The 22,513-nt window shown below is 39.0% G+C and overlaps 2 protein-coding genes across 15 annotated transcripts in view; both read right to left on the reverse strand.

The window, feature by feature from the left end:
• LOC107982113 overlaps positions 1-22,513 on the reverse strand; it is a 729,835-nt gene that overhangs the window by 343,015 nt on the left and 364,307 nt on the right. The gene's annotated exons all lie outside the window — the stretch shown is intronic.
• Positions 13,138-15,456, reverse strand: LOC100679651. Its single transcript, XM_031933128.2, has 4 exons — positions 15,174-15,456; positions 14,565-14,901; positions 13,544-13,717; positions 13,138-13,465 (listed from the first exon to the last, which is right to left on the reverse strand). The coding sequence occupies exons 1-3, from the start codon at positions 15,224-15,226 to the stop codon at positions 13,571-13,573; spliced, it is 537 nt and encodes a 178-aa protein (XP_031788988.1). The 5' UTR covers positions 15,227-15,456; the 3' UTR covers positions 13,138-13,465; positions 13,544-13,570.

Genomic DNA, 22,513 nt, shown 5'->3' on the forward strand with positions numbered 1-22,513 from the left:
AAAATCCGGACGAGGAGGCTGGCGCACCGCCTGGGAGAATATTCCGTACGAGCGCAATAAAGCAGCGAAAAATCGACGGGGACAGGAAAGTGCGTCGTGCGTCTAATTCGAGTTGCTCTGGCAGTCGCGCCGCAAGAAAAAAGAGGCGCAAAGATAACGCGTTGATTTATAAGGAGGGAGAGTTCCTTCCGATAACGAACGAGCACAACGGCTTCTACTTAGGTCGCGCATTACACGACGTCTTCCACGGGGACTTAAAGGTGAAAATTCAATGGTTCACCGAAGTGCGCGGCTGTAAATTCATTTATGCTCCCGACTACCGCGACACGGTGAGATACGAATGCGTGTTGACCAATACCCTCGTAAGGAGGCTTAGCAAGGACAGATACTCGCTGAGTAAAAACGAACGCACGCGTGTCGGGGAAATTTTAAAAGCCTCGATCGAATTTAGCGCGGTCGCACCCGTCGTGGAAACTGCCGAACGAATCGAGTCCGATAGTCTAAGGTCAGATTCCGATGAATCAATGCGCACCGTTAAATCAATAATTTCGGAGTCATCAGATATATTGTCGGACATACCCCAACAGGTAAAGTTTTATTTGCGTTATGTAGAGCCCTCGGATCACGAGACGCGCAGTAACAAGCAAAATCAGGTGCCAGCGCCTCAAAAACCGATCGAGCCTATCAGCTCGAGCAACGACGAGGAGAGCGTTCGTATTCCCCCCGACGGGCGTTGTAGCACAGGAAATAGAACCGTTGCAAACGTACAGCTTTCCCCGGTTGGACGGCTCCCAGGCGCCGAACATCGGAAAAGGGCTTTAGCCCAGCAAGAGACCGGACAATGCCAACCTCTCGTTAGCCGCCGCGAATTCGTTCCCCCTTGCAAGTTCGGTTTTCGAGAAAACAGGACAAATAAATAGGAACCATGAATCGACAGGGAAGGGTCTGTTGTCCGACTCACGAGAGCCGGAAACATTAGTACCTTGGCCATGGTCGGGAGAAAAATTACAGAAGAAACTTAGAGTCAACGTAAAGGGCGGTGCAGGCGACGGAAAGCGCAGCGTACAAATCGATGTTTGGGAATTAAATTCGTCGGTTGTGCCCGAAAAAGGTAAATCAAGGTTCGGCGTAGACAGGACGCCGTACAGCATAAGTGGCAAAGACTCGCGAGCGATAAGGGAGAGTGCACGTGCACCGAGCCGCATCTCAAGCAGCGATGACGAATCGCGGTGTCGGCAGAAAGGGACCGTATCCAACAGAAAAAACAGCTCCGGGAAACGGTTAGGTAACCCGAGTCTAGAAAAATCGGTTGGTCCGCAGAAGACGATTCCAGGCAGGCAGCTTTCGCCGACGCCAAGTGCTGCTGCAGCGCTCGAATCACAAGTATCTTCGCCACCCGATATCGTGGGTCCGTCTGAGGACTTTGCCGGTATCCCTCGCAATTACGATAGAAAACCCGTGCCTACAGACGAAAATTCATCGGCAAGCTCTGGCAACGTTTGCATGCACACATACATACGCAAAAGCCACAGCGCAGAGCTGCTCGTGAGCCTACGACGGTCTGACGATATTCCTAGTTCGCCGCTGGGTAATTGCTTATTTTATTCCTTGATCAAATTATGCAAATTAAACGGCTGAGGCGCCACTTGTTAGCTCGGTCAGCGCTGCAGAATTGCGGCAAACCACTCGAGGCTAAAAAGATTTTAAAGTCCGACACAGAATACGGTACGGTCGACTGCGCCTTTCTCTTCGCTCACGAATTCTGCGTGAACATCTGCATTCATTACGACGTACCGGGCAATACACATGTATTTTGTCATATCTTGGTAGCTGACACGCGTGAAACTATTCATCTAAATCTAACCAGTCGGCACTTTACGCCGTACATGGTTATATATGCGCCTGCTACACCAGCGCGATCGTTGAGCGGCCGGAATTCACCGCCGTCCAGCGATAACGAATATCCAGAGCCGAAATCACCTGTTTTTGGCAGAAAATGCACGACGAAAAGAAACGCGCCAAAAGCAGCCGTGAATCCTATCCCGGGCAGAGGCCGCACATGTGTGTGCATTAACATGTGTTTGTATCGGTAGTCATGAAATGTACTAGGTTATAAGTGTTAAATTTGAATATAAAATCACTTATTAGCCAGTAAATCATGTTTGTTTTCTATATAACTTCTAGTAGAAGGTGAGGCCCATTCTGAAACTGTACAGCTACTTTTTTACTATAAAGAGGTATCATTTTACTGTATTGAAGTTGTCGGAGTCCGGATCAAACATTCAGATTTTTATATTTTAAGGTTTAAAATGCAAATGAGGTAGCTTTAACATATATATATATATATATATATATATATATATATATATATATATATATATATATATATATATATATATATATATATATATATATATATATATATGGGACGATCCATGTCAACCGGATCAGTGCTGTGTCCAAAATTTGGAGTGACCAAAAAAATCACCCGAGGGCTCATTTTGAAGCTTAGGACATCTACTTTCAGATTCCGTGTGCGCCTTTGCAAAATCCAATATGGCAGTTCCAACATGGCGGCTGGAAACTCAAGAAAAATCGAGTTTCCAGATTAAAAAGCTTGTAAAAATAAAAATTCGCAACCAATCTAGTTATTTTTTGGCTCAAATTGTAGCTGATGGACGCACTTTGAAAGCTGGGGTGGTGGGTTGGCACAATCCAACATGGCGGATCCAATATGGCGGCAAAAAGTCTAATAAGTTTGACAAATTTTTATAATCAACCGATTTGCACTAAATTTGGTACACGGGAGTTTTTAGGGTCGTTGATTACAAATCTGAGGTCATATTTTTGAAATTCAAGATGGCGGAACCAATATGGCGGTCGGTTTTTTTAAAATCAACAGATTTGTATGAAATTTGGTATATGGGGTTTTTTGGGGTCGCTGGTTACGAATCTGAGGTCAGATTTTCTTCATTCAAGAGGCGGATCCAATATGGCAGACGGTTTTTTTCGAGAATCAACCGATTGGCACCAAATTTGGTAAATGGAGATTTTTGGGGTGGCTAATGATGAATCCGATTTCAGATTTAAATAATTTTTTGCCATAACACACTGTGCTGTGATTTTTAGTAATCTCGTTTACCATCCTAGATCTGCCATCTTGCATTTGGAAATCTGTCGCCTGGTTCGTGATCAGTGACCCTCATATATTAAATTTGACGGAAATCGTTTGATTTTTCAAAATCGCATCCTCCATCTTGAATTTGGAAAAGATGACCTCAGATTCATAACCGGCGACCTCAAAAATCCCCGTATATTAAATTTGGTGCCAATCTGTTGATTCTTAAAAAACCGTCCGCTATCTTGAATTTCTAAAATATGATCTTCGCAATCAGCGATGCCTAAAACCCAGTATACTTAATTCGTATGACCCCAAGAAACTGTATAGCATAAACTTAATATCTCGATAGTTCATCTGCATCCACGAGATGACGGATGACCAACCAGAAATAAATAAATTTGTTTGGGATATGAGTATGGTTGACAATTTTGATATTTTTGGTAGTCATTGAAATTTATTTCCAAGTGTGTGCAAAATAGTGGTGGTAAATTTCGAACCTTTATTTTCCACCTGTATTTTAACCCCTTTATTTTCAGTAATGACAGTCCTTTTCAGGATAGTCCTTTTTCTGAGGCATTGGGTGACTTCACAACATCTGGGTGCACTCAATAACAGTCCTTTTCAGAATAGTTATTGATATTTTAATTCAGGTGCGTGTGGAACATCGGTGGTTACTCTCCAACAGTCCTTTTCAGGATAATTGGCGAGTTTCTCTTAAGTTTTATTTGTGCCCAGTATTCTCAGTTGCGACAGTCCTTTTCAGGATAGTCCTTTTTCTGAGGTTTTATGTGACTTCTCAACATCTGGGTTCACTAGTAACAGTCCTTTTCAGGATAGTTAGATTGGGGGGTTCTTTAAAAATCGAAGCATCAATAATACAATACAACATGGCGAATGTTCACAACGCAAAGGTACATTCTAAAAGATGTATCAACCCATTGGAGCTTGAAGGTCATATTGGAACAAACTTACGTACTATTAGTAAGTCTGTTTCACAAATGTTTCCAACGTTAAGTCCAGCATCAAAAATATGCCACAGTTGTAGGAAAAGAATTTACGACCAACATAAGGATGCTTCTCATGAAAGTAATGCCTCTGATGTTACTGCTGAGGATTTTCTTCAAACCGAGTCTACTTAGAATACCGCTAGTGACATTGAGATACCAGACGATCCATATGTCTCTGTTACCAAGAAGCCTCGCATTTCGAGAGAGGAATCTTTAGAAGAGCTTTTAAATGGATTAAAGGATAAATTCAAAAGTTTACCTGAAAACGACCCTCTGCGAAAAAGTATACTCACTATTGCACCAGGCTCTTGGACTATCCGTGAAACCGCAGAAGAATTCAATTGTTCCTTTAGGATGGCACGTGAATCGAAGAACTTGAAAAGATCTGGTGGCGTCTTAGCAATTCCTCCTTTCAAGAAAGGAAAAAATTTAAACGAAGAAACAGTCTCAAAAGTAATCGACTTCTATGAATCTGAGGAAATTGGTTGGATTATGCCGAACAAAAAGGATACTGTTTCCATAAGAAATAATGAGAGAAAGGAAAGGAAACAAAAGCATTTACTGCTTTACGATATAAAAATTTTGTACAGAATGTTTAAGGAAAAGTATCCGGAAAATCCTTTGGGTCTGTCTAAATTTGCCGAGCTTCGTCCTAAATGGTGCGTACTTGCTGGTACTTCAGGTACGCATAGCGTCTGTGTCTGTATTATACATCAGAATGTGAAAACGATGATTGATGCTGCGAACCTGAAAATGTTAACAAAATATTCTGCAATTGAACTGAGTAATTATAAGGATTGCATAAATTACATTTTATGCAAAACGCCGACTCCTGATTGCCATTTGCGGAATTGCACAAGATGTTCTGATATGGAAAAATTCTCTGATTTGGTTTTGGAATTATTGGAAAAACATAATGTTCAAGAAATAATATTCAGTTCTTGGCAATCTACAGATCGATGCACTCTTGTACAACAATGTTTGTCAGCAGAAGATTTTGTTGAACAATTGTTAAATCGTTTACAAACACTTATACCTCATCACTTTATATCTCAAAGTCAAACAGAATTTATATCTAAAAAAAAAGAAAATTTACGAGCAGATGAAGTATTGGTCTATTGTGATTTTGCAGAAAATTACGCATACGTTGCACAAGATGCTGCGCAGGCTTTCCATTACAACAACGACCAGTGTACAGTATTCCCGGTCGTATTTTATCATCGCTCTGAAATTGGGATCCAAAATCAAAGCAATATATTACTTTCAGATAGCACAAAACATGATGCAGCAGCTGTATATTTGATGCAAGAAAAGTTAATACCAGAAATAAAAAAAGTATGTCCTAAAGTCAAGAAAATATATTATACTTCCGATGGTGCGAAGCAGCATTTTAAGAACAGAACGCAAATGAGGTATTTAATGAATCATAAACTTGATTTTGGTGTTGAGGCTGAATGGCACTGCAACGCTACGTCGCATGGAAAATGTGCTTGCGATGGTCTTGGAGCTTGTTTAAAATCTGCAGCGACGCGATACAGTTTACAGGCTAAACCAAATGACGCTCTTTTAAACTCAAGCACACTTTTCACTTGGGCACAGTCAAAGTTTGAAAATATTAAGTTCTTTTATTACACCAAACAAGAGCATGAAAAAACAATTAAAAAACTCAACAGACTATTTTCTAATCCGCCTGCTGTCCCCAAAATTCAAACAAGTCATGCTTTTATACCCACTACCGATAATAGACTTATAATTAAAAGGTACTCTACTGCAAAAAATAAAAATGATGTTTTGACATTGGAATATTAATTAGTTAACTTATAATACTATAGTTTAAAAACTTAATTTATGTAAATCTGAATAGGGCTTTAAAAGTATTTTTGTTGAAAAATTCAGAAAATTTTACAAAAAAATGTATCCGGATAGTTTTAGTTAAAAACGCATCTCGTATGTGCTACAAAACATTGAAAATAGGCAAAAAATGCAAAAATTGCTTGAAATCCCTACTTTGACCAACTATAACCCGAAGCCAAATGAAGGAATCGTGAACACACACACAGTTTGGGCAAAAATTAAAATTTTCATCTTCGATTTCACAGAGAACCATCCACATATATATATATATATATTACATAGTTATTTTGGCTATACTCCCCCCCCCCCAACCCCACCCCCAGCCCCCCACTCGGCCTTCCCATAAAATAACGTAAAAATCGTTCATTTTTATGTTATTTTTGAAAATCTGAATGCTTCCCCCCCAGCCCTCCACCTACCCCCACCCCCACAAAAATAACACAAATTTGTTATGATTAACTTACTTAAAATGTATTGTTAGATCTATATTTAAAGTTTAAAATTTATTTTTATTAGCATATTTAGAGACTGCGTTATCGGGCTTGAGACCGTCATATTTGAAGAGAACTTTATAAGACAATTTATTTATATTCATTAAGTTGAAGGTGAATAAGTGAGTTTAAAGAACTTAATGAATTATTAGAAACAATCATTATTATATATAATCATTCAGTGAAACAGTAATAGACAGTTTTCCACCCTGTTGGCCGTCACTGAGGGATCGCCGACCGGGAAAATAACATCCTAGTGATGAGGTGCGGCATCTTCTTAAAATTGAACATAAAGATGTGTTACTCAATAGAAAATTAGCAAAATTATTATTAGAAGTAAGAGAAGGAAAAATAGAAAAATTTTTAATTTCCGAAGAATGGAAAACTAATGATATATGCTCAAAAATCTTTAGTTACAGCATAGATTTTTTATTAAATAGTAATACTCACTTCTCATAATGAATACACTTATTTTTCTAATTATAAAATCTTAAATCAAATGGAAGGAGCGACAAAAACTTATAACAGTGTAAATACTGCAACCTATCAAGGTGTTGATAAATTTGATGATAACATTTACATACATTTTTTGATAAAAATTTACAAGTTTAGACCGAATACCAACTAAAGCTATATAAAATATTCAACGCATTTTAAAATTTCTTAGAACACATGATCTTCCAGCTATCTTGAAAAATGATAGTGATGTTTACGTTGTTTATATTATTAATATAGCTATCATTCTAAATCATATCAATCAAAATTTATTGTGTAATTTATGAAAGTATGAATAATTGTTTCATAAATTATTTATGTAAATTCATAATTATCAAAGTAAACAATTATTATCATAGATTCAACTCGCGGAACAAAAACGAAATTCGTTATTTTCTTTTCAGATAGCAAAAAATATTTATTTTTTATTAAAAATTATCATTTTTTTCCAAATTATAAATATTATTCGAAAATATTGTATCAAAATTTTAGTCATTGAAAATTTTTTATTTTCTAATTATTTATGACGTTATTTTTCATACACAATACAACACACAAACGCAGCACAGAACAGATACACGAATAATTATTAGTTAATACAGTATTATTATAGAACATCATGTAATAATAATTAGTTAACTTACAAATATTTTGTGCGTTATTTGGTGGAAGGGGGGGGGGGGGGGTAGTAGGTAGACCAGGTGGGATGGTAGTAGGAGGGGTTAATTTAAGTAAATTGTCTGATATATTCCTTAAAGAGAATATAATTACATATTTTTGTACCGTGGAGAATTCGTATTATCGTTTATTTTGGAAAAATATCATTTATTTTACGTTTGTACGTAAAAATTTTGGACAATAGGACGGTAAAACAAAGTTTCTTAAATTGACAGGCTTAATAAATATAGCATTAAATATCACAAAATAATTTTTAACTCTCCTTGCGCGAAACGCGACTTTTCTACATAGTGCGTGAAACAAATAATATGGCACGAGACATCCCGTTGCTATATATGAAATAAGAGTTGTTTTAATACGATTTCCTTAATTAATCTTATCTTAAAACACATAAGAAATATTTTGTGAATATACATTTTGATTAAGTTAGAATGAAATATATCGATAAAATATTAGGAAACATTTTTATAATCTTCTTAAGTTAACTTTTACTCAGCCTCGCATATTAGAACTTTTTTTTAAATACTCCTTAAAAATGTAAACCGATAATCTATTTTTTTTTTTAATATATTGACCCTTTTAAGAAGTATGTAACGTATTTAAATTAAAATAAAAAATATCACGCTAGAAAGGCGCAATTAATTTGCAAAAAAAAAGAACACATTACAGAAATCTGTTTTACCGACACCCTATTTTATATTTGAGACATTTATAATACCAAAAATGGTATTTTTAATTTATATACTTAAAAAAATAATTTACAAACGTACATAGTAAGTATACAATTCCGAAATCATTGTAGTGGTGTATGAGAGACATTTTTAAAGTGGTAATTTTAAGTTCATCCATAGCGTAACGTGTAGAGTGCCAGATTGTCGCGCAGAAGGTCGCAGGTTTAAATCCCCGTCACGTCAAGGTTTTTAATTCTTAAATTCTTTCAGATATATATCCATAAAATATTTTAAAATATTATATTCTGTAACGAGGAACGACGTCCCTCGCCACGCCGGTAATCGAGGCAGGATAGAGAGTGACGAAATAGGGCGGCGTTGGCTCAAGCGGTAGCACGCGCGCCTAGAGATCTCGGGAGCGCCGGATCGATTCTCGGTCCCGGCGTCTCCTTTTGTGATTTTCTCCTCTCACGTCAAAAGTCTCACCCCGTTACAATTCATAATATATAAATTCCGAAAACTTGCATGTTCTAAAAACATAAGTAAAATGTTCATGAAACCTTGCAAAAATAAAATTCACATAATTTTTAAATTATTTCTGTACATATTTTAAAATAAATTTATACTAATATTTTAAAATATTTCATTAAAATATTGTATATCAATATTTTCAAAATATTTTATAAATATTTTTTCGTTACTGAAGGAACGAAAGAATAATTACAGGATATTTGATAAATATTTCAAAATATTTTAATAGATTTTGTAAATATTTACAAATGTTTGTCTGAGGTTTGACAGCAATTTGTCAACGAAATATTTTTGTAATCTTTTAAAAATATAACAAAATATTTTGAATTATGTTAAAAATGTTTTGCAAATATTATAAAATGATATTAAAATATTTTTTTGCAATATTTTTTAGAAATATGTTTACCCTAGGACAAATAAGATTGTAACAATATTTTAGAAATATGCTTGAATTATTGCAGAAATATTTCATTTGTACTGTAAATATTTTAAAATATTTTTGTGCTGTTAGGTTTAATAACGGGATCGAACCCTGAACCTTTCAGTTAGTAGGCTGGCACTTTACCACTCGACCACGAACACTTGTTACAAGTCATAGCTAATTGTGTCCTTATGTACTGCGAGCAGCTGTTGATGTTAATAAAGTTGCAAGTTATTGTAATAAACAATCACCAAAATTATTATTAACGCGTTCAACAACATTGATATTCGCTGCTTATTTCGTGTAAAGCGCGAAACTGGCAGGCTGCTATAAATTCGGTAGTCATGAAAGAGTAGTCATAATAATATAATTAATAAAAATTGGCAAGGAACAAAGTCCGGTGGATAAATAATAGCCCAAATTAAGAAAATCAACAGCCTTTCTCGCCGAATGCTTTGGAGGATCGGACGCGGTAATGACATTTTCTGGACTGGCGACGGGCAGAGGGACTCTACCGGAGCTTGGATGCTCTGTTATTATTATTTCTCTTGCTGTAAAATTTCGCGACGATCGACGGAAGAATCGTAGATTTCCGCGCATTTCGCAACACCGAAAATTAAAGCAGGCGCTTGGATGGTTGCTTGAGCAAAGGGGTACTTTAGGTGCTCGATTAGCCGCGGATAGTTAGGGCCGATTATCGCGATGCACCGAAGCTGTCTATATACAAATTATTGGTGATTTTAGTAGATTTAGAAGCAAAAAACTCGCATTTTTCTTAAGAACGCACTTGCCCATATAAAGAAAAACGTCATGTATATATTAAGCTTGTATTTTTGAACGTTATAAACGTATAATAGCGGTTGTGAACTATGCGCGCGGAAAAAGTCTGCTGTTTCTCTTCTTTATGAAACAATTATCACGAGCTAAACTATGTTCAAATGAATCGATATAAAAAATTGATAAAACAGCGTCTCACCTAATTGATATGTCTTAGCTGGTCGATAAGATCACTGGTATTCGCGTTAGTATAGCCTTTATTTCCTGCATTTGGTTAAATATTGTAATAATTTATATTTTACAGACAAATGAACGAGACATTAAAGCGTTCTAACAAGAACAAACGGATCACAACCAGAGACCAACCTGCGTACCTACCCTTCAAGACAACAGCTGATCTCCTCTTATTGAATTATGCCAATCAGGAAGTAAGAGAGAAGGAGACCAAACTCCTATGGCGCCGGAGAATAGAAGTGGTCCTACTTTTCCGTCAAAGATCGGGACGAATGCCCGTCTGAATGACGGGCATTTAGCTGAAGTCAGAGGCTCCTGGTGGCGACAAAGTGTACTATATAGCACAATTAATTATGAAGCTGCGAACCCAAGTTCAAACCCACCACTGGGATTTTTTTTTTTTTTTTATCAGTACACGCACTACTTATTAATAAATCGAATTTACACTAACTAAATTAATTATAAACCCAATACAAATTAAACTTAAACTTAATCACATATCCCAAACCCCAACCGGGGAGCAATAATCATATGCGACTTTCAATCTTCGAGTTTCAGAGGTATCAATGGCCGAGGTGATTAAGGCGTTGGTCCACAAACTTTTTACCTGGGGTTCGAATCCCACACTCCGAATTTTTTTTTTTTTTTATCAACAATCCTCAAGTCATTAAGTATTAATTTCGGAATAAAACAACAATAACAGGTAAGGATACAACTTACTTTCAGGAATTAAATGCATATGAAAAACGAAACGCGACTTTTACCTATTTAGTCCGGAAGCTGGTGACACCGGAGTATACATTTTTAGGCTCATACGGTAACTTAGTGTTTTCTTATGTTTTTTGGGTCGTAGAATCGTTTTCTTATATTTTTTGGGTCGTAGAATCCAAATTCTACGACCCAAAAAACATGGTTCTCGGTAAAACCCCGTTAACGTTATGGTACCTCGTCTTCAAATACCTCCACAAGCATTTAAGTTGTCCAGCTAAAAATTATTATCGTAAGAAATTTAAAAAAAAATGTCAATTTTTAGAGCGCTTAGCTTTAAACTAGGTTAATAAGCAAATTACATACTTGTTACCATCACCATTCCTGTCTCGTCTTGCCTGTCATTAACGTAATTTCTGGCATCATTCAAAAGGGATCTCCGCTCAAATGGGTCTGTTTCAGCCAATGCAGCGATTCTAGCCCGTTCCCTTCTCAAAAATTCCAGAAGAAGTATCGCCATCATGTTTTTTTGCTCCTTCGAAAAAGCGAAAAGAGATGTCTCGTTGATTTAAAAATCTGAAAATTAAGAAAAGTATATCACGGAGGTTATAATTGGTTTCTATACTAGAAGATATTATATTTCAAAAATAAACAATATTACCTGCTGGATAGATCATTTTGAATCTCTTTCGAGTTAACGTTTCTTTAACCTTAATGATGTTTCTGTCTTACGCTCTTGCACATCAGAAGTTATGCTACCTTCTTTTTTTTTTAAACAAAGATAAACAGCAGTAACTAGAAATTGGCTTAGCGCGCATGCTGCGCGCGTTGATTTTGTTATTGTTGAACTCTCTGATGTTGTACCTACCAATGAAATATTTAATAACGATCTGAATTGGCTCCGTAAGAGCTTCAATTCGATATTATCGCAATCTCCCTTTTAGAAATGGATTATATCAGATTTCTAGTGCTTGCGAATATTATCGGTATGCTTATGCACTCTCTTACGCGCTGATAACAGATCCGTTTCAGATTGCCAAACCGACGGAGCGTGCGCGACGGAGGAGAATGCGTTGGTAAAAAGCGCGAAAACGGCGTACACGACCAGAGCTTGCGTGAAAACTGCATGCGCGACCGTAGCTTGCGCGACCAGGGCGAACGTGACGGGTGCGACCGCCAAAACGGCGAGCGAGACGGGTGCAACCGCAACAAGAGCTTGCGCGACGGAGACGAACGCGACCAGAGCTTGCGCGACGGAGACGAACGCGATGGGGGCGAGCGCGACGGAGGCGAACGCGATGGGGGCGTGCTCGACGGAGACGAACGCGATGGGGGCGAGCGCGACGGAGACGAACGCGATGGGGGCGAGCGCGACGGAGACGAACGCGATGGGGGCGAGTGCGACGGAGACGAACGCGATGGGGGCGAGCGCGACGGAGACGAACGCGATGGGGGCGAGCGCGACGGAGACGAACGCGATGGGGGCGAGCGCGACGGAGGTGAACGTGACGGGTGCGACCGCCAAAACGGCGATTGAGACGGGTGCAAGCGCGACCAAAGCTTGCGCAACGGAGCCAAATGCAATGGTTGAAAGCGCGAAAACAACGTACGCCACCGGAGCGTGCGTGAAAACTGTGTGCGTGACCGAAGCTTACGCTACCAGGGCGAACACGACGGGTAGCAAGCGCGACGTAGGCATATAATAACACGCAGAGCTTATTATGGGTGTTGTGTCCATAGCTAGGCGAACGATTTCCTAAGAGACTGCTTCGATCTAACTTGTCCGGCTGGTTTTTGGTTCTTTAATCGAACCCCTCTTATTTTCCCAAAGCACACTTTGACACTGGCAGGCAGAGCTTGTCACGGGCGTCGTTTCCACAGCTAGGCGAACGATTTTTTACTAAGATACTGGGTTCGTCGTATATTTGGGCCTACTTAAACTTTTGGAGCCCACTTTTTCCATAAAACGTTAAAGCTAGCTCATTAAGCACATTTAGACTTTGTGTAAATATAAATATAAAATTCTGCCATATTTGCGGCTCTAGGTGTGCGATTTAACGAGACCAAAATAGAGAAAACGAGTGCAAGCTTTAGAGTATATAAAAAAATAGTTTAGTGTGATTAATAACTCTATACACTTATTATTAATATTCAAGAAATTTATTGTACAGTACACTATATTTTACAATACATTTGAATATTACAATATATTCGGCAGTGTTAAGCAAATGAGTGCTTAAACCAAGTACAATACTTAAAACTACGTAAATACTTTACAACAATACAAAAAATGGCTTCGACAACTTCATAGGCAGTTTAAGGGCATGCAGTAACCGTGGTAACCAAATACCAATTTCTTACGCCCGAAATTCAATTTTTGCAAGCGAGGAAAAAATTCTATATTACACCCACGCTGATGTCGGTTTCAATGCAGTGGATTTATTTCACTGCATGATCGGTGACTACCTCAGTAGAGACTAAATCATGAAAAATCTGTATTATTTTTCAAAACTAACTGTTTTAATAGTGTAATCAAATTTGCTTTCAACTTTTACCCTTGATTAAGCATTTCTATATTTTATTCATTGCTGAAAATGGCCACCCCCTCGTTCAATGCACATGCGAAATCTTTGGCGCAATTGCAATCGTGCTCTTCTTAATTCGCCAGGACGAATTGCAGCGCATGCATCTCGTATGCGTTGTTTCATGTTATCTGCCGTTGTAGTTGGCTGAAAAGTAAATAATTCATGTAAGATAATACAAATAAAACCATTTTGAAAATAATGAGCTTATTATAGCCGATAACTGAGTGAATGGTGTATTTCGATACAAGTGCGCAAAAGTTAATTCTACATGAATGGGTACAATCTCACGAGTGTAGAATCAACTTTACGCGCGTGTGTCGAACGTTATTTTTTGATACAGGGGGCGGAAAATGCGATTGAACGCACGCGGAGCGTGCGTAAAAGTGTACGCTCAAAAAATCTCTTTTGAAATAATGCATTGTTTGAGCGCCACCGAGATAAGGCGTTCTCGCAGCAGCAGCCAAAAAGAGCGTTCTCGAAGTAGCGGTCTAGATAGGGCATTCGCCAGCGGGGGTCGAGATAGGGTGTTCTAGAAGCGACTATCCGATAATATCGATGGCTGAGTGGCAGAACAATCTATTTCTTCAGCGTCTTCAAGAACGGCCTATTTCGGCTGGCGCTTGATAAACGGTCTACCTTGGAAGCGAATCAAAAAAGCCCTATCTCGGCGCGAGTATATTTTTCACATTTTCTTGGTTATTTATATGCCGTATGCAATTAATTTTCTACATTTTATGAAAATCATGTGTGCTTTTAAAAAGTGTGCAAAACTACCATAAAAAAATTACAGAAAATTAATTGCATATGACATACAGATAACCGAGAAAATCGTGAAAAATAAGCTTGTGCTGAGATAAGGCGTTTTTCAATTTTCTTTTCAGAAAAACCGTTTATCAAGCGGCAGCTGAGATAGGCCGTTCTCCGCGGAGCCGCTGCCGAGATAGATCGTTCTCCCACTCAGTCATTGATATTCAGGCTCAGATTTTCTTACCTCCGCGTAGCAGATTCTCTTTAAATTACCGAAAAGGTAATAATCCATTATTGTCAAGTCAGGAGAACGCGGTGGAAATCTAACATGTGGTGAGTTCAATCCAATCCACCTTTCTGGGAATAATTCATCTAAATGGTCAGCGATCATGGCAGCATTATGAGCTGGAGCTCCATCCATTTGCCACCACATTCTATTAAGAGCAACTGGATTATTATTTAATCGGCGCCTTATACTCCTCAAAAGGTTTCGGTATCTCCTGGCTGTCAAATTTCGATCGTAAAAAATAGGGCCGACAATTCGATCTCCGACAATCCCGACCCAGAGGTTCACCTTCCACCTTGAAAAATATATGAATAATTGTAAATATAAGAATTCAAGAATAAATACAATCGTATATTTCGATACAAGTGCGCAACAGTTCATTCTACAGTCGTGTGATTGTCACCCTCGCTTCGCTCGGACGATAAACCTCACACTCGCGTAGAATCCATTTTCGCACATGTGTCGAACATTACTTTTTAGATACAGTGGACGGAAAATGCGCTTGAACGCACGCGGTGCATACGTAAAAGTGCATTTTACGCACACTTCATCGAAAAGTTTATTTACCTGTGTTGCCTATCGTTCTCTATGAACCAATGGGGGTTTTCTTCGGCCCACATTCTCGTTGTCTGTTTATTGATGAGCCCGTTGTTCGTAAAAATGGACTCATCTGACAAACAGACTCTGCGGAAGAAATGTGGGTCTCTTGCTAACTGTCGCAAACCCCATTCAGAGAATTCTCTCCGCCTTGGAAAATCACCCGCTATTATCTTTTGGACCTTTGTCGGCTTATACGGGTAACTCGTAGCTCTCAAAATCCTTCGTACCGACTCCTTAGATGTGTCTACATTTCAAAAAATTACTTTAAAAGAACGTTGCGAGATAACAAGTTATTTATCCATTAACGGCTAAAAATAATACATAATCTCCACAGATAATGTAGATATAGTGGCTAGATAAAAATTACAAAAAATCGCTGTAGGTCATACAGGGCAAAACGTACGTACAGTAAAAATTATTTTTATTTATTAATTAATATTTTAACAACATACTAAATCGTCGTGCCAAAACTCTCAGACTGAAACGTGGATTTTCTCTTAAAGCCCGGGTAATCCGATCTCTGAGATCGCCGTCCTGAACAGGTCGTACACGGGCACGGCGTTCTACCTTGATCAAACCATGCTGACGTACTCTCTGAAGAAGTCTGTCATATCATTGCAAATTAATTCTACACTAAAAATATTACACATTACATCGTCGCTTTCAAGGAAAAATCGTGTAGAAACTCTGCTATAGTTGTCGCGACGAGAGGTCGACTAGTCTTTATCGCAAAAGTACCAAAAATGTTACTTTTTGTCGCAAAATTACGTAGTATACGCTACGGCGATAATATCCACGAGTTATCGTTAGAAGCGACAACATAACCCAATTCTTTCAATAGGGATAGAATATAGTTATGAATAATATGTTTGAAAATTATTGTTACCCACCTATAGTAGGAAGCTCGAGCTGGCTGAGGTTGAACATCTGAATATCGTTCGAAGAACATATCGCGAGCCCTAATGACATTGTCATTACACGCACTTAAGCAACGGAACATTGCCGTGTGAATTTGATCATGATTTATGGCGAATCGTGTTTTTCGTTGGTTTTGGATTGACTCAATTAACACAATTCTCAATGAAATACAAATATTAAAAGATAAAAATTGACCTCTCCAAACAAAACGAATTAATTAGCGTTTCAAAGAAGTTAAATACGAAGTGCGCCAATTACCTTCTTAGTAACAAACTAAAAATAGAAAAAACACGATCGAACGTTCGGAGAATATGCGCCTTGGTATGTGTAGTTGCTAGACCTATAAAGCACATACCATGCATTTTAAAATTATCGTCGCTCCTTATCGCCCTTACGAGTTTCCGCGCAGCCTCGATTACTGTATCGCTTGCAAATGAGAAAAGTCTCGCACGATGAATCGTGGCAAAATCAATACCAATACAATCGTGGGCTAAGTCATAGGTAAGGATGGCTCGTGCACGCAGAACGTCACCTTTCATTTTTTGCACGAGAGAGCTCGTACAGAGGAGCGTATTGTTTTTTTTCCTCACGCACTCTCTCGCTTTCGATTACCTTAAATTAAGTTCCGAAAGAGTGCGTGCACCCGTACGTACATCCGACTAGTGCTTTTCTGGGTAGCATTTTACGCCGAGAGCTCGCACAGCCGCGCCGCACGAAAGACAAGCTCTTTTCCCTTATTGATGATTCAGACAACGGCTAGTTTTTTTCTGCGGGCTTCTCGGCCGCAAGGATCGATCGATCGAAAGAGCTTCTATGGCTGGTTTTTCGCGCAAAGGGCTCGCAACGCCGCGCTGTAAGAAACACAAGCTCTTTACTTTTAAATAATTGATAAACAAGCTTTTTTTCACAACAGGTCGGAAAAACGGCGGGATCTTTTCAGCAAGCCTATCTGCTGCAAGGGTCGAACGATCTCAAGAGCTTTCTTGTGTGGCACTTCGCGGGGAGGGCTCAAGCAGCCTCACTGCACAAAACACAAGCTTTTTTAATCAGTGAAGATTGAGAAAACGGCTAGATTTGGTCTGCGGGTCTCTGCGGCGAAGATCGATCGATCAAAAAAGCTTTTCTGGGTGGCGATTCGCGCGAAGGGCTCGCATAGCTACGCCGCACGTTACACAAGCTCTTTTTTACGGAGGATCGAAAAAACAGCGGGATTTATTCAGCAGGTCTATCTGCCGCAAGCAAAGCTATTTTGATCGAGCGATCAAAATAGCTTTTTTGAATAGCATTTCGCGCGAAGGGTCCGCACAGTCACGCCGCACGTGACGCAAGTTTTTTTCTCAAGAAAGACTCAGAAAACGGCGCGCTTTTCTCCGCAAGCTTTTCTGCTGCGGGCGATCTAGCGAGATTTTTTAGGCAGCGTATCAACCTAAGGGTTTTTGCAGCCTTGCCACAAGTAACAGTAGTTTATTTTTTACTTGAGATTTAAAAACCGGCGCGCGCTGTGGGATATGAGCGATATCAGGAGCTTTTTTGGCGGCGTGTCGCGCGAAGGGCTCAAAACATTTTTTTTCACACACGAAAACGGATTGCAGTCGTCGAAGTCGTACGCTTTATATGCGTGCTTAACCACCTGAAATTTTGAATTGTGGAAGGTTCGAATTTTGTATAGAAAGAAATAAACTCTTTATTAATAGCATTTATTTTTCTAAATTTTTAACCTCTATTGGATTATGTAATGTGAATTCATAGGCAATTAGCACAGAACCAATCACTCTTTTCAACTTCGGATAATTTAGCTAGATTAATTTTAACGCAGGTGCAATGATACCAGAGCAAGCATGAATCGCACTGAACTGCGTTGTTGACAAGTACAAGTTTGCAATTTCCGCAAGTGTACTTATTTATTTTTTTTTCGACTGCACCAAAAATTTTAATTTTTCAAAAGCATTAATTCTCAAAAAGTTTTCTAAAATGCAGATGTCGACGTCATCGTCTTGAAATGATTCGGATAAACTTGAAATTTTCTCAATTTGATCCATATCTATAGAATTTCGGCCGTACAAAACGTCAACTATAAATGCTTCAGTGAATTGTAGCCATTTAAGCATAGTTTTAGCTTTGTCCACTAAGCACATGTCCCGAAAGTTTTTAATTTTGATGTTGTTAAAATGAACCAACGTATTCTGAAATGTATAAATGGATTTTTCTATAAATTCTATTGCACAAATGTTTAGATGACGTCAATGGATCGATATTGAGAACATGAATGTGCGAAATCATAGCTTTGAAACGTACTTGAATAATCCTATATCCTTTGCAAATATTAGGAAGAGCTAAATCTTTATTTTTATTGTTGGCTTCAAATTGCTTCCTCACGTAACTTTTTGCCAACGAAACACCATTCGACGGTCCCACTGAGCCCCATGCTTTTGTCATAATCTCTGTTAAGAAGTTGACTGTCTCATTCAATCTTTCCATCTTTAAATTTTTCACGACATCATAAAGCCTCAGCTTGTTCATAATTTCGGAAACGTGTTCGTCCAGAAGTATCATCGAGTAAGGCTTCGTTCTGCATAAACTATTCAAATAGAACATTGTTACATATAAGAGTGAATCAATAAAAATATTTTTACAAGTCGATCATACGGAAATATTTACGTGATGTGATGATCAATTTTTTCTTTCCGCCCAGCAATAAAATTTCTCATCTGCAAGATCTGACTCGTAGAAGGTGATCGTGCAAAAACGCCCTTAAAAACATCTCGTAAGCGAGCAGAAGAGAAAAAGTCTGCATCTTCATAGGTAGCCAATACCTGAATGAGGCACTTATACTTCTCTGGATTTGACATAAAGCGAGCCGTAATCGATTTTTCTCCTGCCATTGCAACTAAGAAGTCGTGTTACAGTTTTTCATCAACAACAAAAGCAGCTGTCAGAATTTGACTGAATATAATAACAATGCGACGTCTTTGATCTTGTTAATAGGGGTTGCTATGCGCGATTCTCGGCGTTCGAATCGCGCAACGTGCGAGCTCGGTCACAACGATATTTACCAAAGACAATAAAAGACAACCTTACGATGATATTGAGCGTTCTACGAATGAGTGACGAGACAATAGTACATTGTGCAACGAGTGCGGAAAGTTGCCAATAGCGCACGCAAGCGGCGTTGGGCACAGGAGCGAAGCGAGTGCGACCAGCCGGCTGCATGTGTTATAGGCAACTAGGCACGAGTTACACATATTATTTTTTATCAGAAGTGCGAGGTATATGCTATTGGGCGTACGAATTGTCGTGGGTCAACGAGCGAATAACCCTCGCCAAGAAATCACTTCAAATGTGAACGTTTCTCGCGTGGCATTAAAGTTCTGCCAATCTTATTCTGATTTCTTTCTACAAAACAGCTGCAGCGACTTGAGAAGAGACGAGCTTGCATGCAAAAGCTTGTTTTTTAATGTAACATGGAAATACCGCTTTCTCTCGGTTTTCAGAGCTGACGCGTTGATGTTCAAGAAACTCGACTCTGATTTCCGCCTCGCAAAGTAGTGCGGTAATTCAAGAGAAGATGCGCTTGAAGGCATAAACTCATCTTCCGATGAAAAAGCGGAATACTACGGGCTATGTGATTTTGAAGTAAAGGCGCAAAAGTCAAAGCAGCTTACTAAGATTTAATAAAAGCTCTTTTGATCGATCGATCTTTGCAGCAGAGACTTTCGCGTAACAGAGCGTGCCGTTTTCTCAATCTTTAAAGAGGAAAAGAGCTTGTATTTCGTGCGGCGCGGCTGTACGAGCCCTTCCGCGCGAAACGCCACCCAGAAAAGCTCTTGCGATCGATCGATCTTTCCAGCAGAGACTTTCGCGTAACAGAGCGTGCCGTTTTCTCAATCTTTAAAAAGAAAAAGAGCTTGTGTTTCGTGCGGCGTGGCTGTGCAAGCCCTTCCGGGCGAAACGCCACCCAGAAAAGCTCTTTCGATCGATCGATCTTTCCAGCAGAGACTTTCGCATAACAGAGCGTGCCGTCTTCTCAATCTTTAAAGAGAAAAAGAGCATGTGTTTCGTGCGAGCCCTTTGCGCAAAAAGCTACCCATAAAAGCTTTTTTGATCGATCGATCTTCGCCGTAGAGACCCTCGCAGACCAAATCTAGCCGTTTTCTCAATCTTCACTGATTAAAAGAGCTTGTGTTTTGTGCAGTGAGGCTGCTTGAGCCCTTCGCGCGAAGTGCCACACAGGAAAGCTCTTGAGATCGCTCGATCCTTGCGGCAGATAGGCCTGCTGAAAAGATCCCGCCGTTTTTCCGACCTGTTGTAAAAAAAGAGCTTGTTTATCAATTATTTAAAAGTAAAGAGCTTGTGTTTCTTGCAGCGCGGCGTTGCGAGCCCTTTGCTTTGCGCGAAAAACTAGCCATAAAAGCTCTTTTGATCGATCAATCTTTGCAGCAGAGACTTTAGCGTAACAGAGCGTGCCGTTTTCTCAATCCTTAATGAGAAAAAGAGCTTGTATTTCGTTCGGCGCGGCTGTACGAGCCCTTCGCACGAAACGACACCCAGAAAAGCTCTTGAGATCGATTGATCTTTCCAGCAGAGACCCTTACAGATCAAATCTAGCCGTTTTCTTAATTATTAATAAAGAAAAGAGCTTGTTATGTTCGGCACGGTTGTGCGAGCCCTTCGCGCGAGAGGCTACCCAGAAAAGCTTGATCGATCGCTCGATCTTTCAGGTAGAGATGCCCGCAGACAATAGCCCGCCGTTTTTCTAATAATTCGTTGAGAAAATGAGCTTGTGTTTCGTGTGGTGAGGAGCGCGATCCCCAAGCGTGACACACCACCTTAAAAACTCTTAAGTTTGAGAAATCTTCGCAGTGGCGTTGCCTGCAGGCAACAATCCGCCGTTTTCCGAATTTCGATCTAAAAGAAGCATGTGCTTCTATCGGCCCGGCTATGCGAGCTCCTCGTGTGTCATGTCAGCGGTAAAAGTTTGTCCGATCGCGAGATCCTTACTATTACCACGGCTTACTCAGACAGAGGAGCCTCTGAGATTTTCTTGTCCTCCATCATTATCTGAAATAGAAATTTCGTTAATGAGATTGCGTATTGATAAGTAAACCTAATGACTTTACTTTGAATTACGAAGACATTTAATTTTCTAATAAACAAAAATGCTTTATTATCTAACGACAGTTTTTAATCCGGATATTCAGCAAATAAACGATAGTGTTAAACTACTACGTATAAGAATATTGCAACAAGAAAACTATTAAATTTGAATTTGCATCGAAGTCGCAATTTCTACGGGGTTCTTACCTTCACGGAAGTGATGAATGTCGAATGAAGCAAACAAATAATTTAAATTGGTTTCCCTGACATAACATAACAGAATTTCAAAATAAAATCAAGTACCATCTGTTATTTAGTCACTAATATCTGCCGTGAAACGTTGTATGCATGCTGCGGACACTGAAAATTTATTAAATTAGATCAAATGTTGAAAACTATGGGATGTTTCACCACTGTGTGTTATTATATCCATATTTTTACAACATTTTTCACTTAAGTTGATATATGCGACTCTCGCTTTCAGGTTGCGCACCCCCGAAACTTAATTAAGTTGCACACCACAAACGAATTTAAACAAATAGTCCATTAAAATCGCGGCGAGCCAGCTTATAGGTTGTGCGTACACATAGCAGACGAACTAACCTCGGATGACAACATAAACAATACTAGTAACAAACTCTGTACAATTCCACTCCGTTCCGCGTTCCGCTGCGGTCGCCATTTATAGCTCCCGCGGACTGATTCACTTCGTACAAAACCAAAATTCTTGATTTTTTGTACGCGTCAAAAAAAAAATAAATTTATAATAAAGATGTCGTTTTATCACGGTTTCAACCATTTTTGACCATTGTCTACCCAATGGAATAGCTAACAACATTCTGCCAAACTTTTTTTTTAACCATGTCACATTCAACCTCTCGCCACTTTTTAAGGAAAAATCCCATCGATATGATCATACCGTAAAAAGATAGAGCTTAGTTTACTCTATCGATTGAAAAAAAAAATTTTGTTGCGCCCCAATTATTTTTTCCAAAATCGCCAAAACAAGATCATGTCCGCTTTATCTGACAAGGAAAGGTACCCAACCCGAACTCACCGATTTTGATGATTTTCATATATGTTATAGAACATAAAAAAATAAGAGACACGTATTTTTTTATCGGCTAATTTTCACTTTTAAGGGGTAAAAACCTCCCCTAAAGTTAACCCCCAAAAAGCGTTTTTTTTTTAATATCTCAGCTTAAAATTAATATTTTTCAGTGAAACAAATTGGAGGTTATTTCTTACAAAAAGAGCAAGTATTTCATGGTGATTTGAAGAGTAAGGGTAGCATC

This window comes from Nasonia vitripennis (assembly GCF_009193385.2).
Source record: "Nasonia vitripennis strain AsymCx chromosome 5 unlocalized genomic scaffold, Nvit_psr_1.1 chr5_random0007, whole genome shotgun sequence".
Lineage (NCBI taxonomy): Eukaryota > Metazoa > Arthropoda > Insecta > Hymenoptera > Pteromalidae > Nasonia > Nasonia vitripennis.

Coding starts and splice junctions, on each gene's coding strand:
- LOC100679651 (XM_031933128.2), bottom strand. CDS start 15,226: ATGTGGGCCGAAGAAAACCCCCATTGGTTCATAGAGAACGATAGGCAA. Junction 14,902..15,173: donor GAGAACGATAGGCAACACAG/GTAAATAAACTT, acceptor ATATTTTTCAAG/GTGGAAGGTGAACCTCTGGG. Junction 13,718..14,564: donor AGAGAATCTGCTACGCGGAG/GTAAGAAAATCT, acceptor TTTACTTTTCAG/CCAACTACAACGGCAGATAA.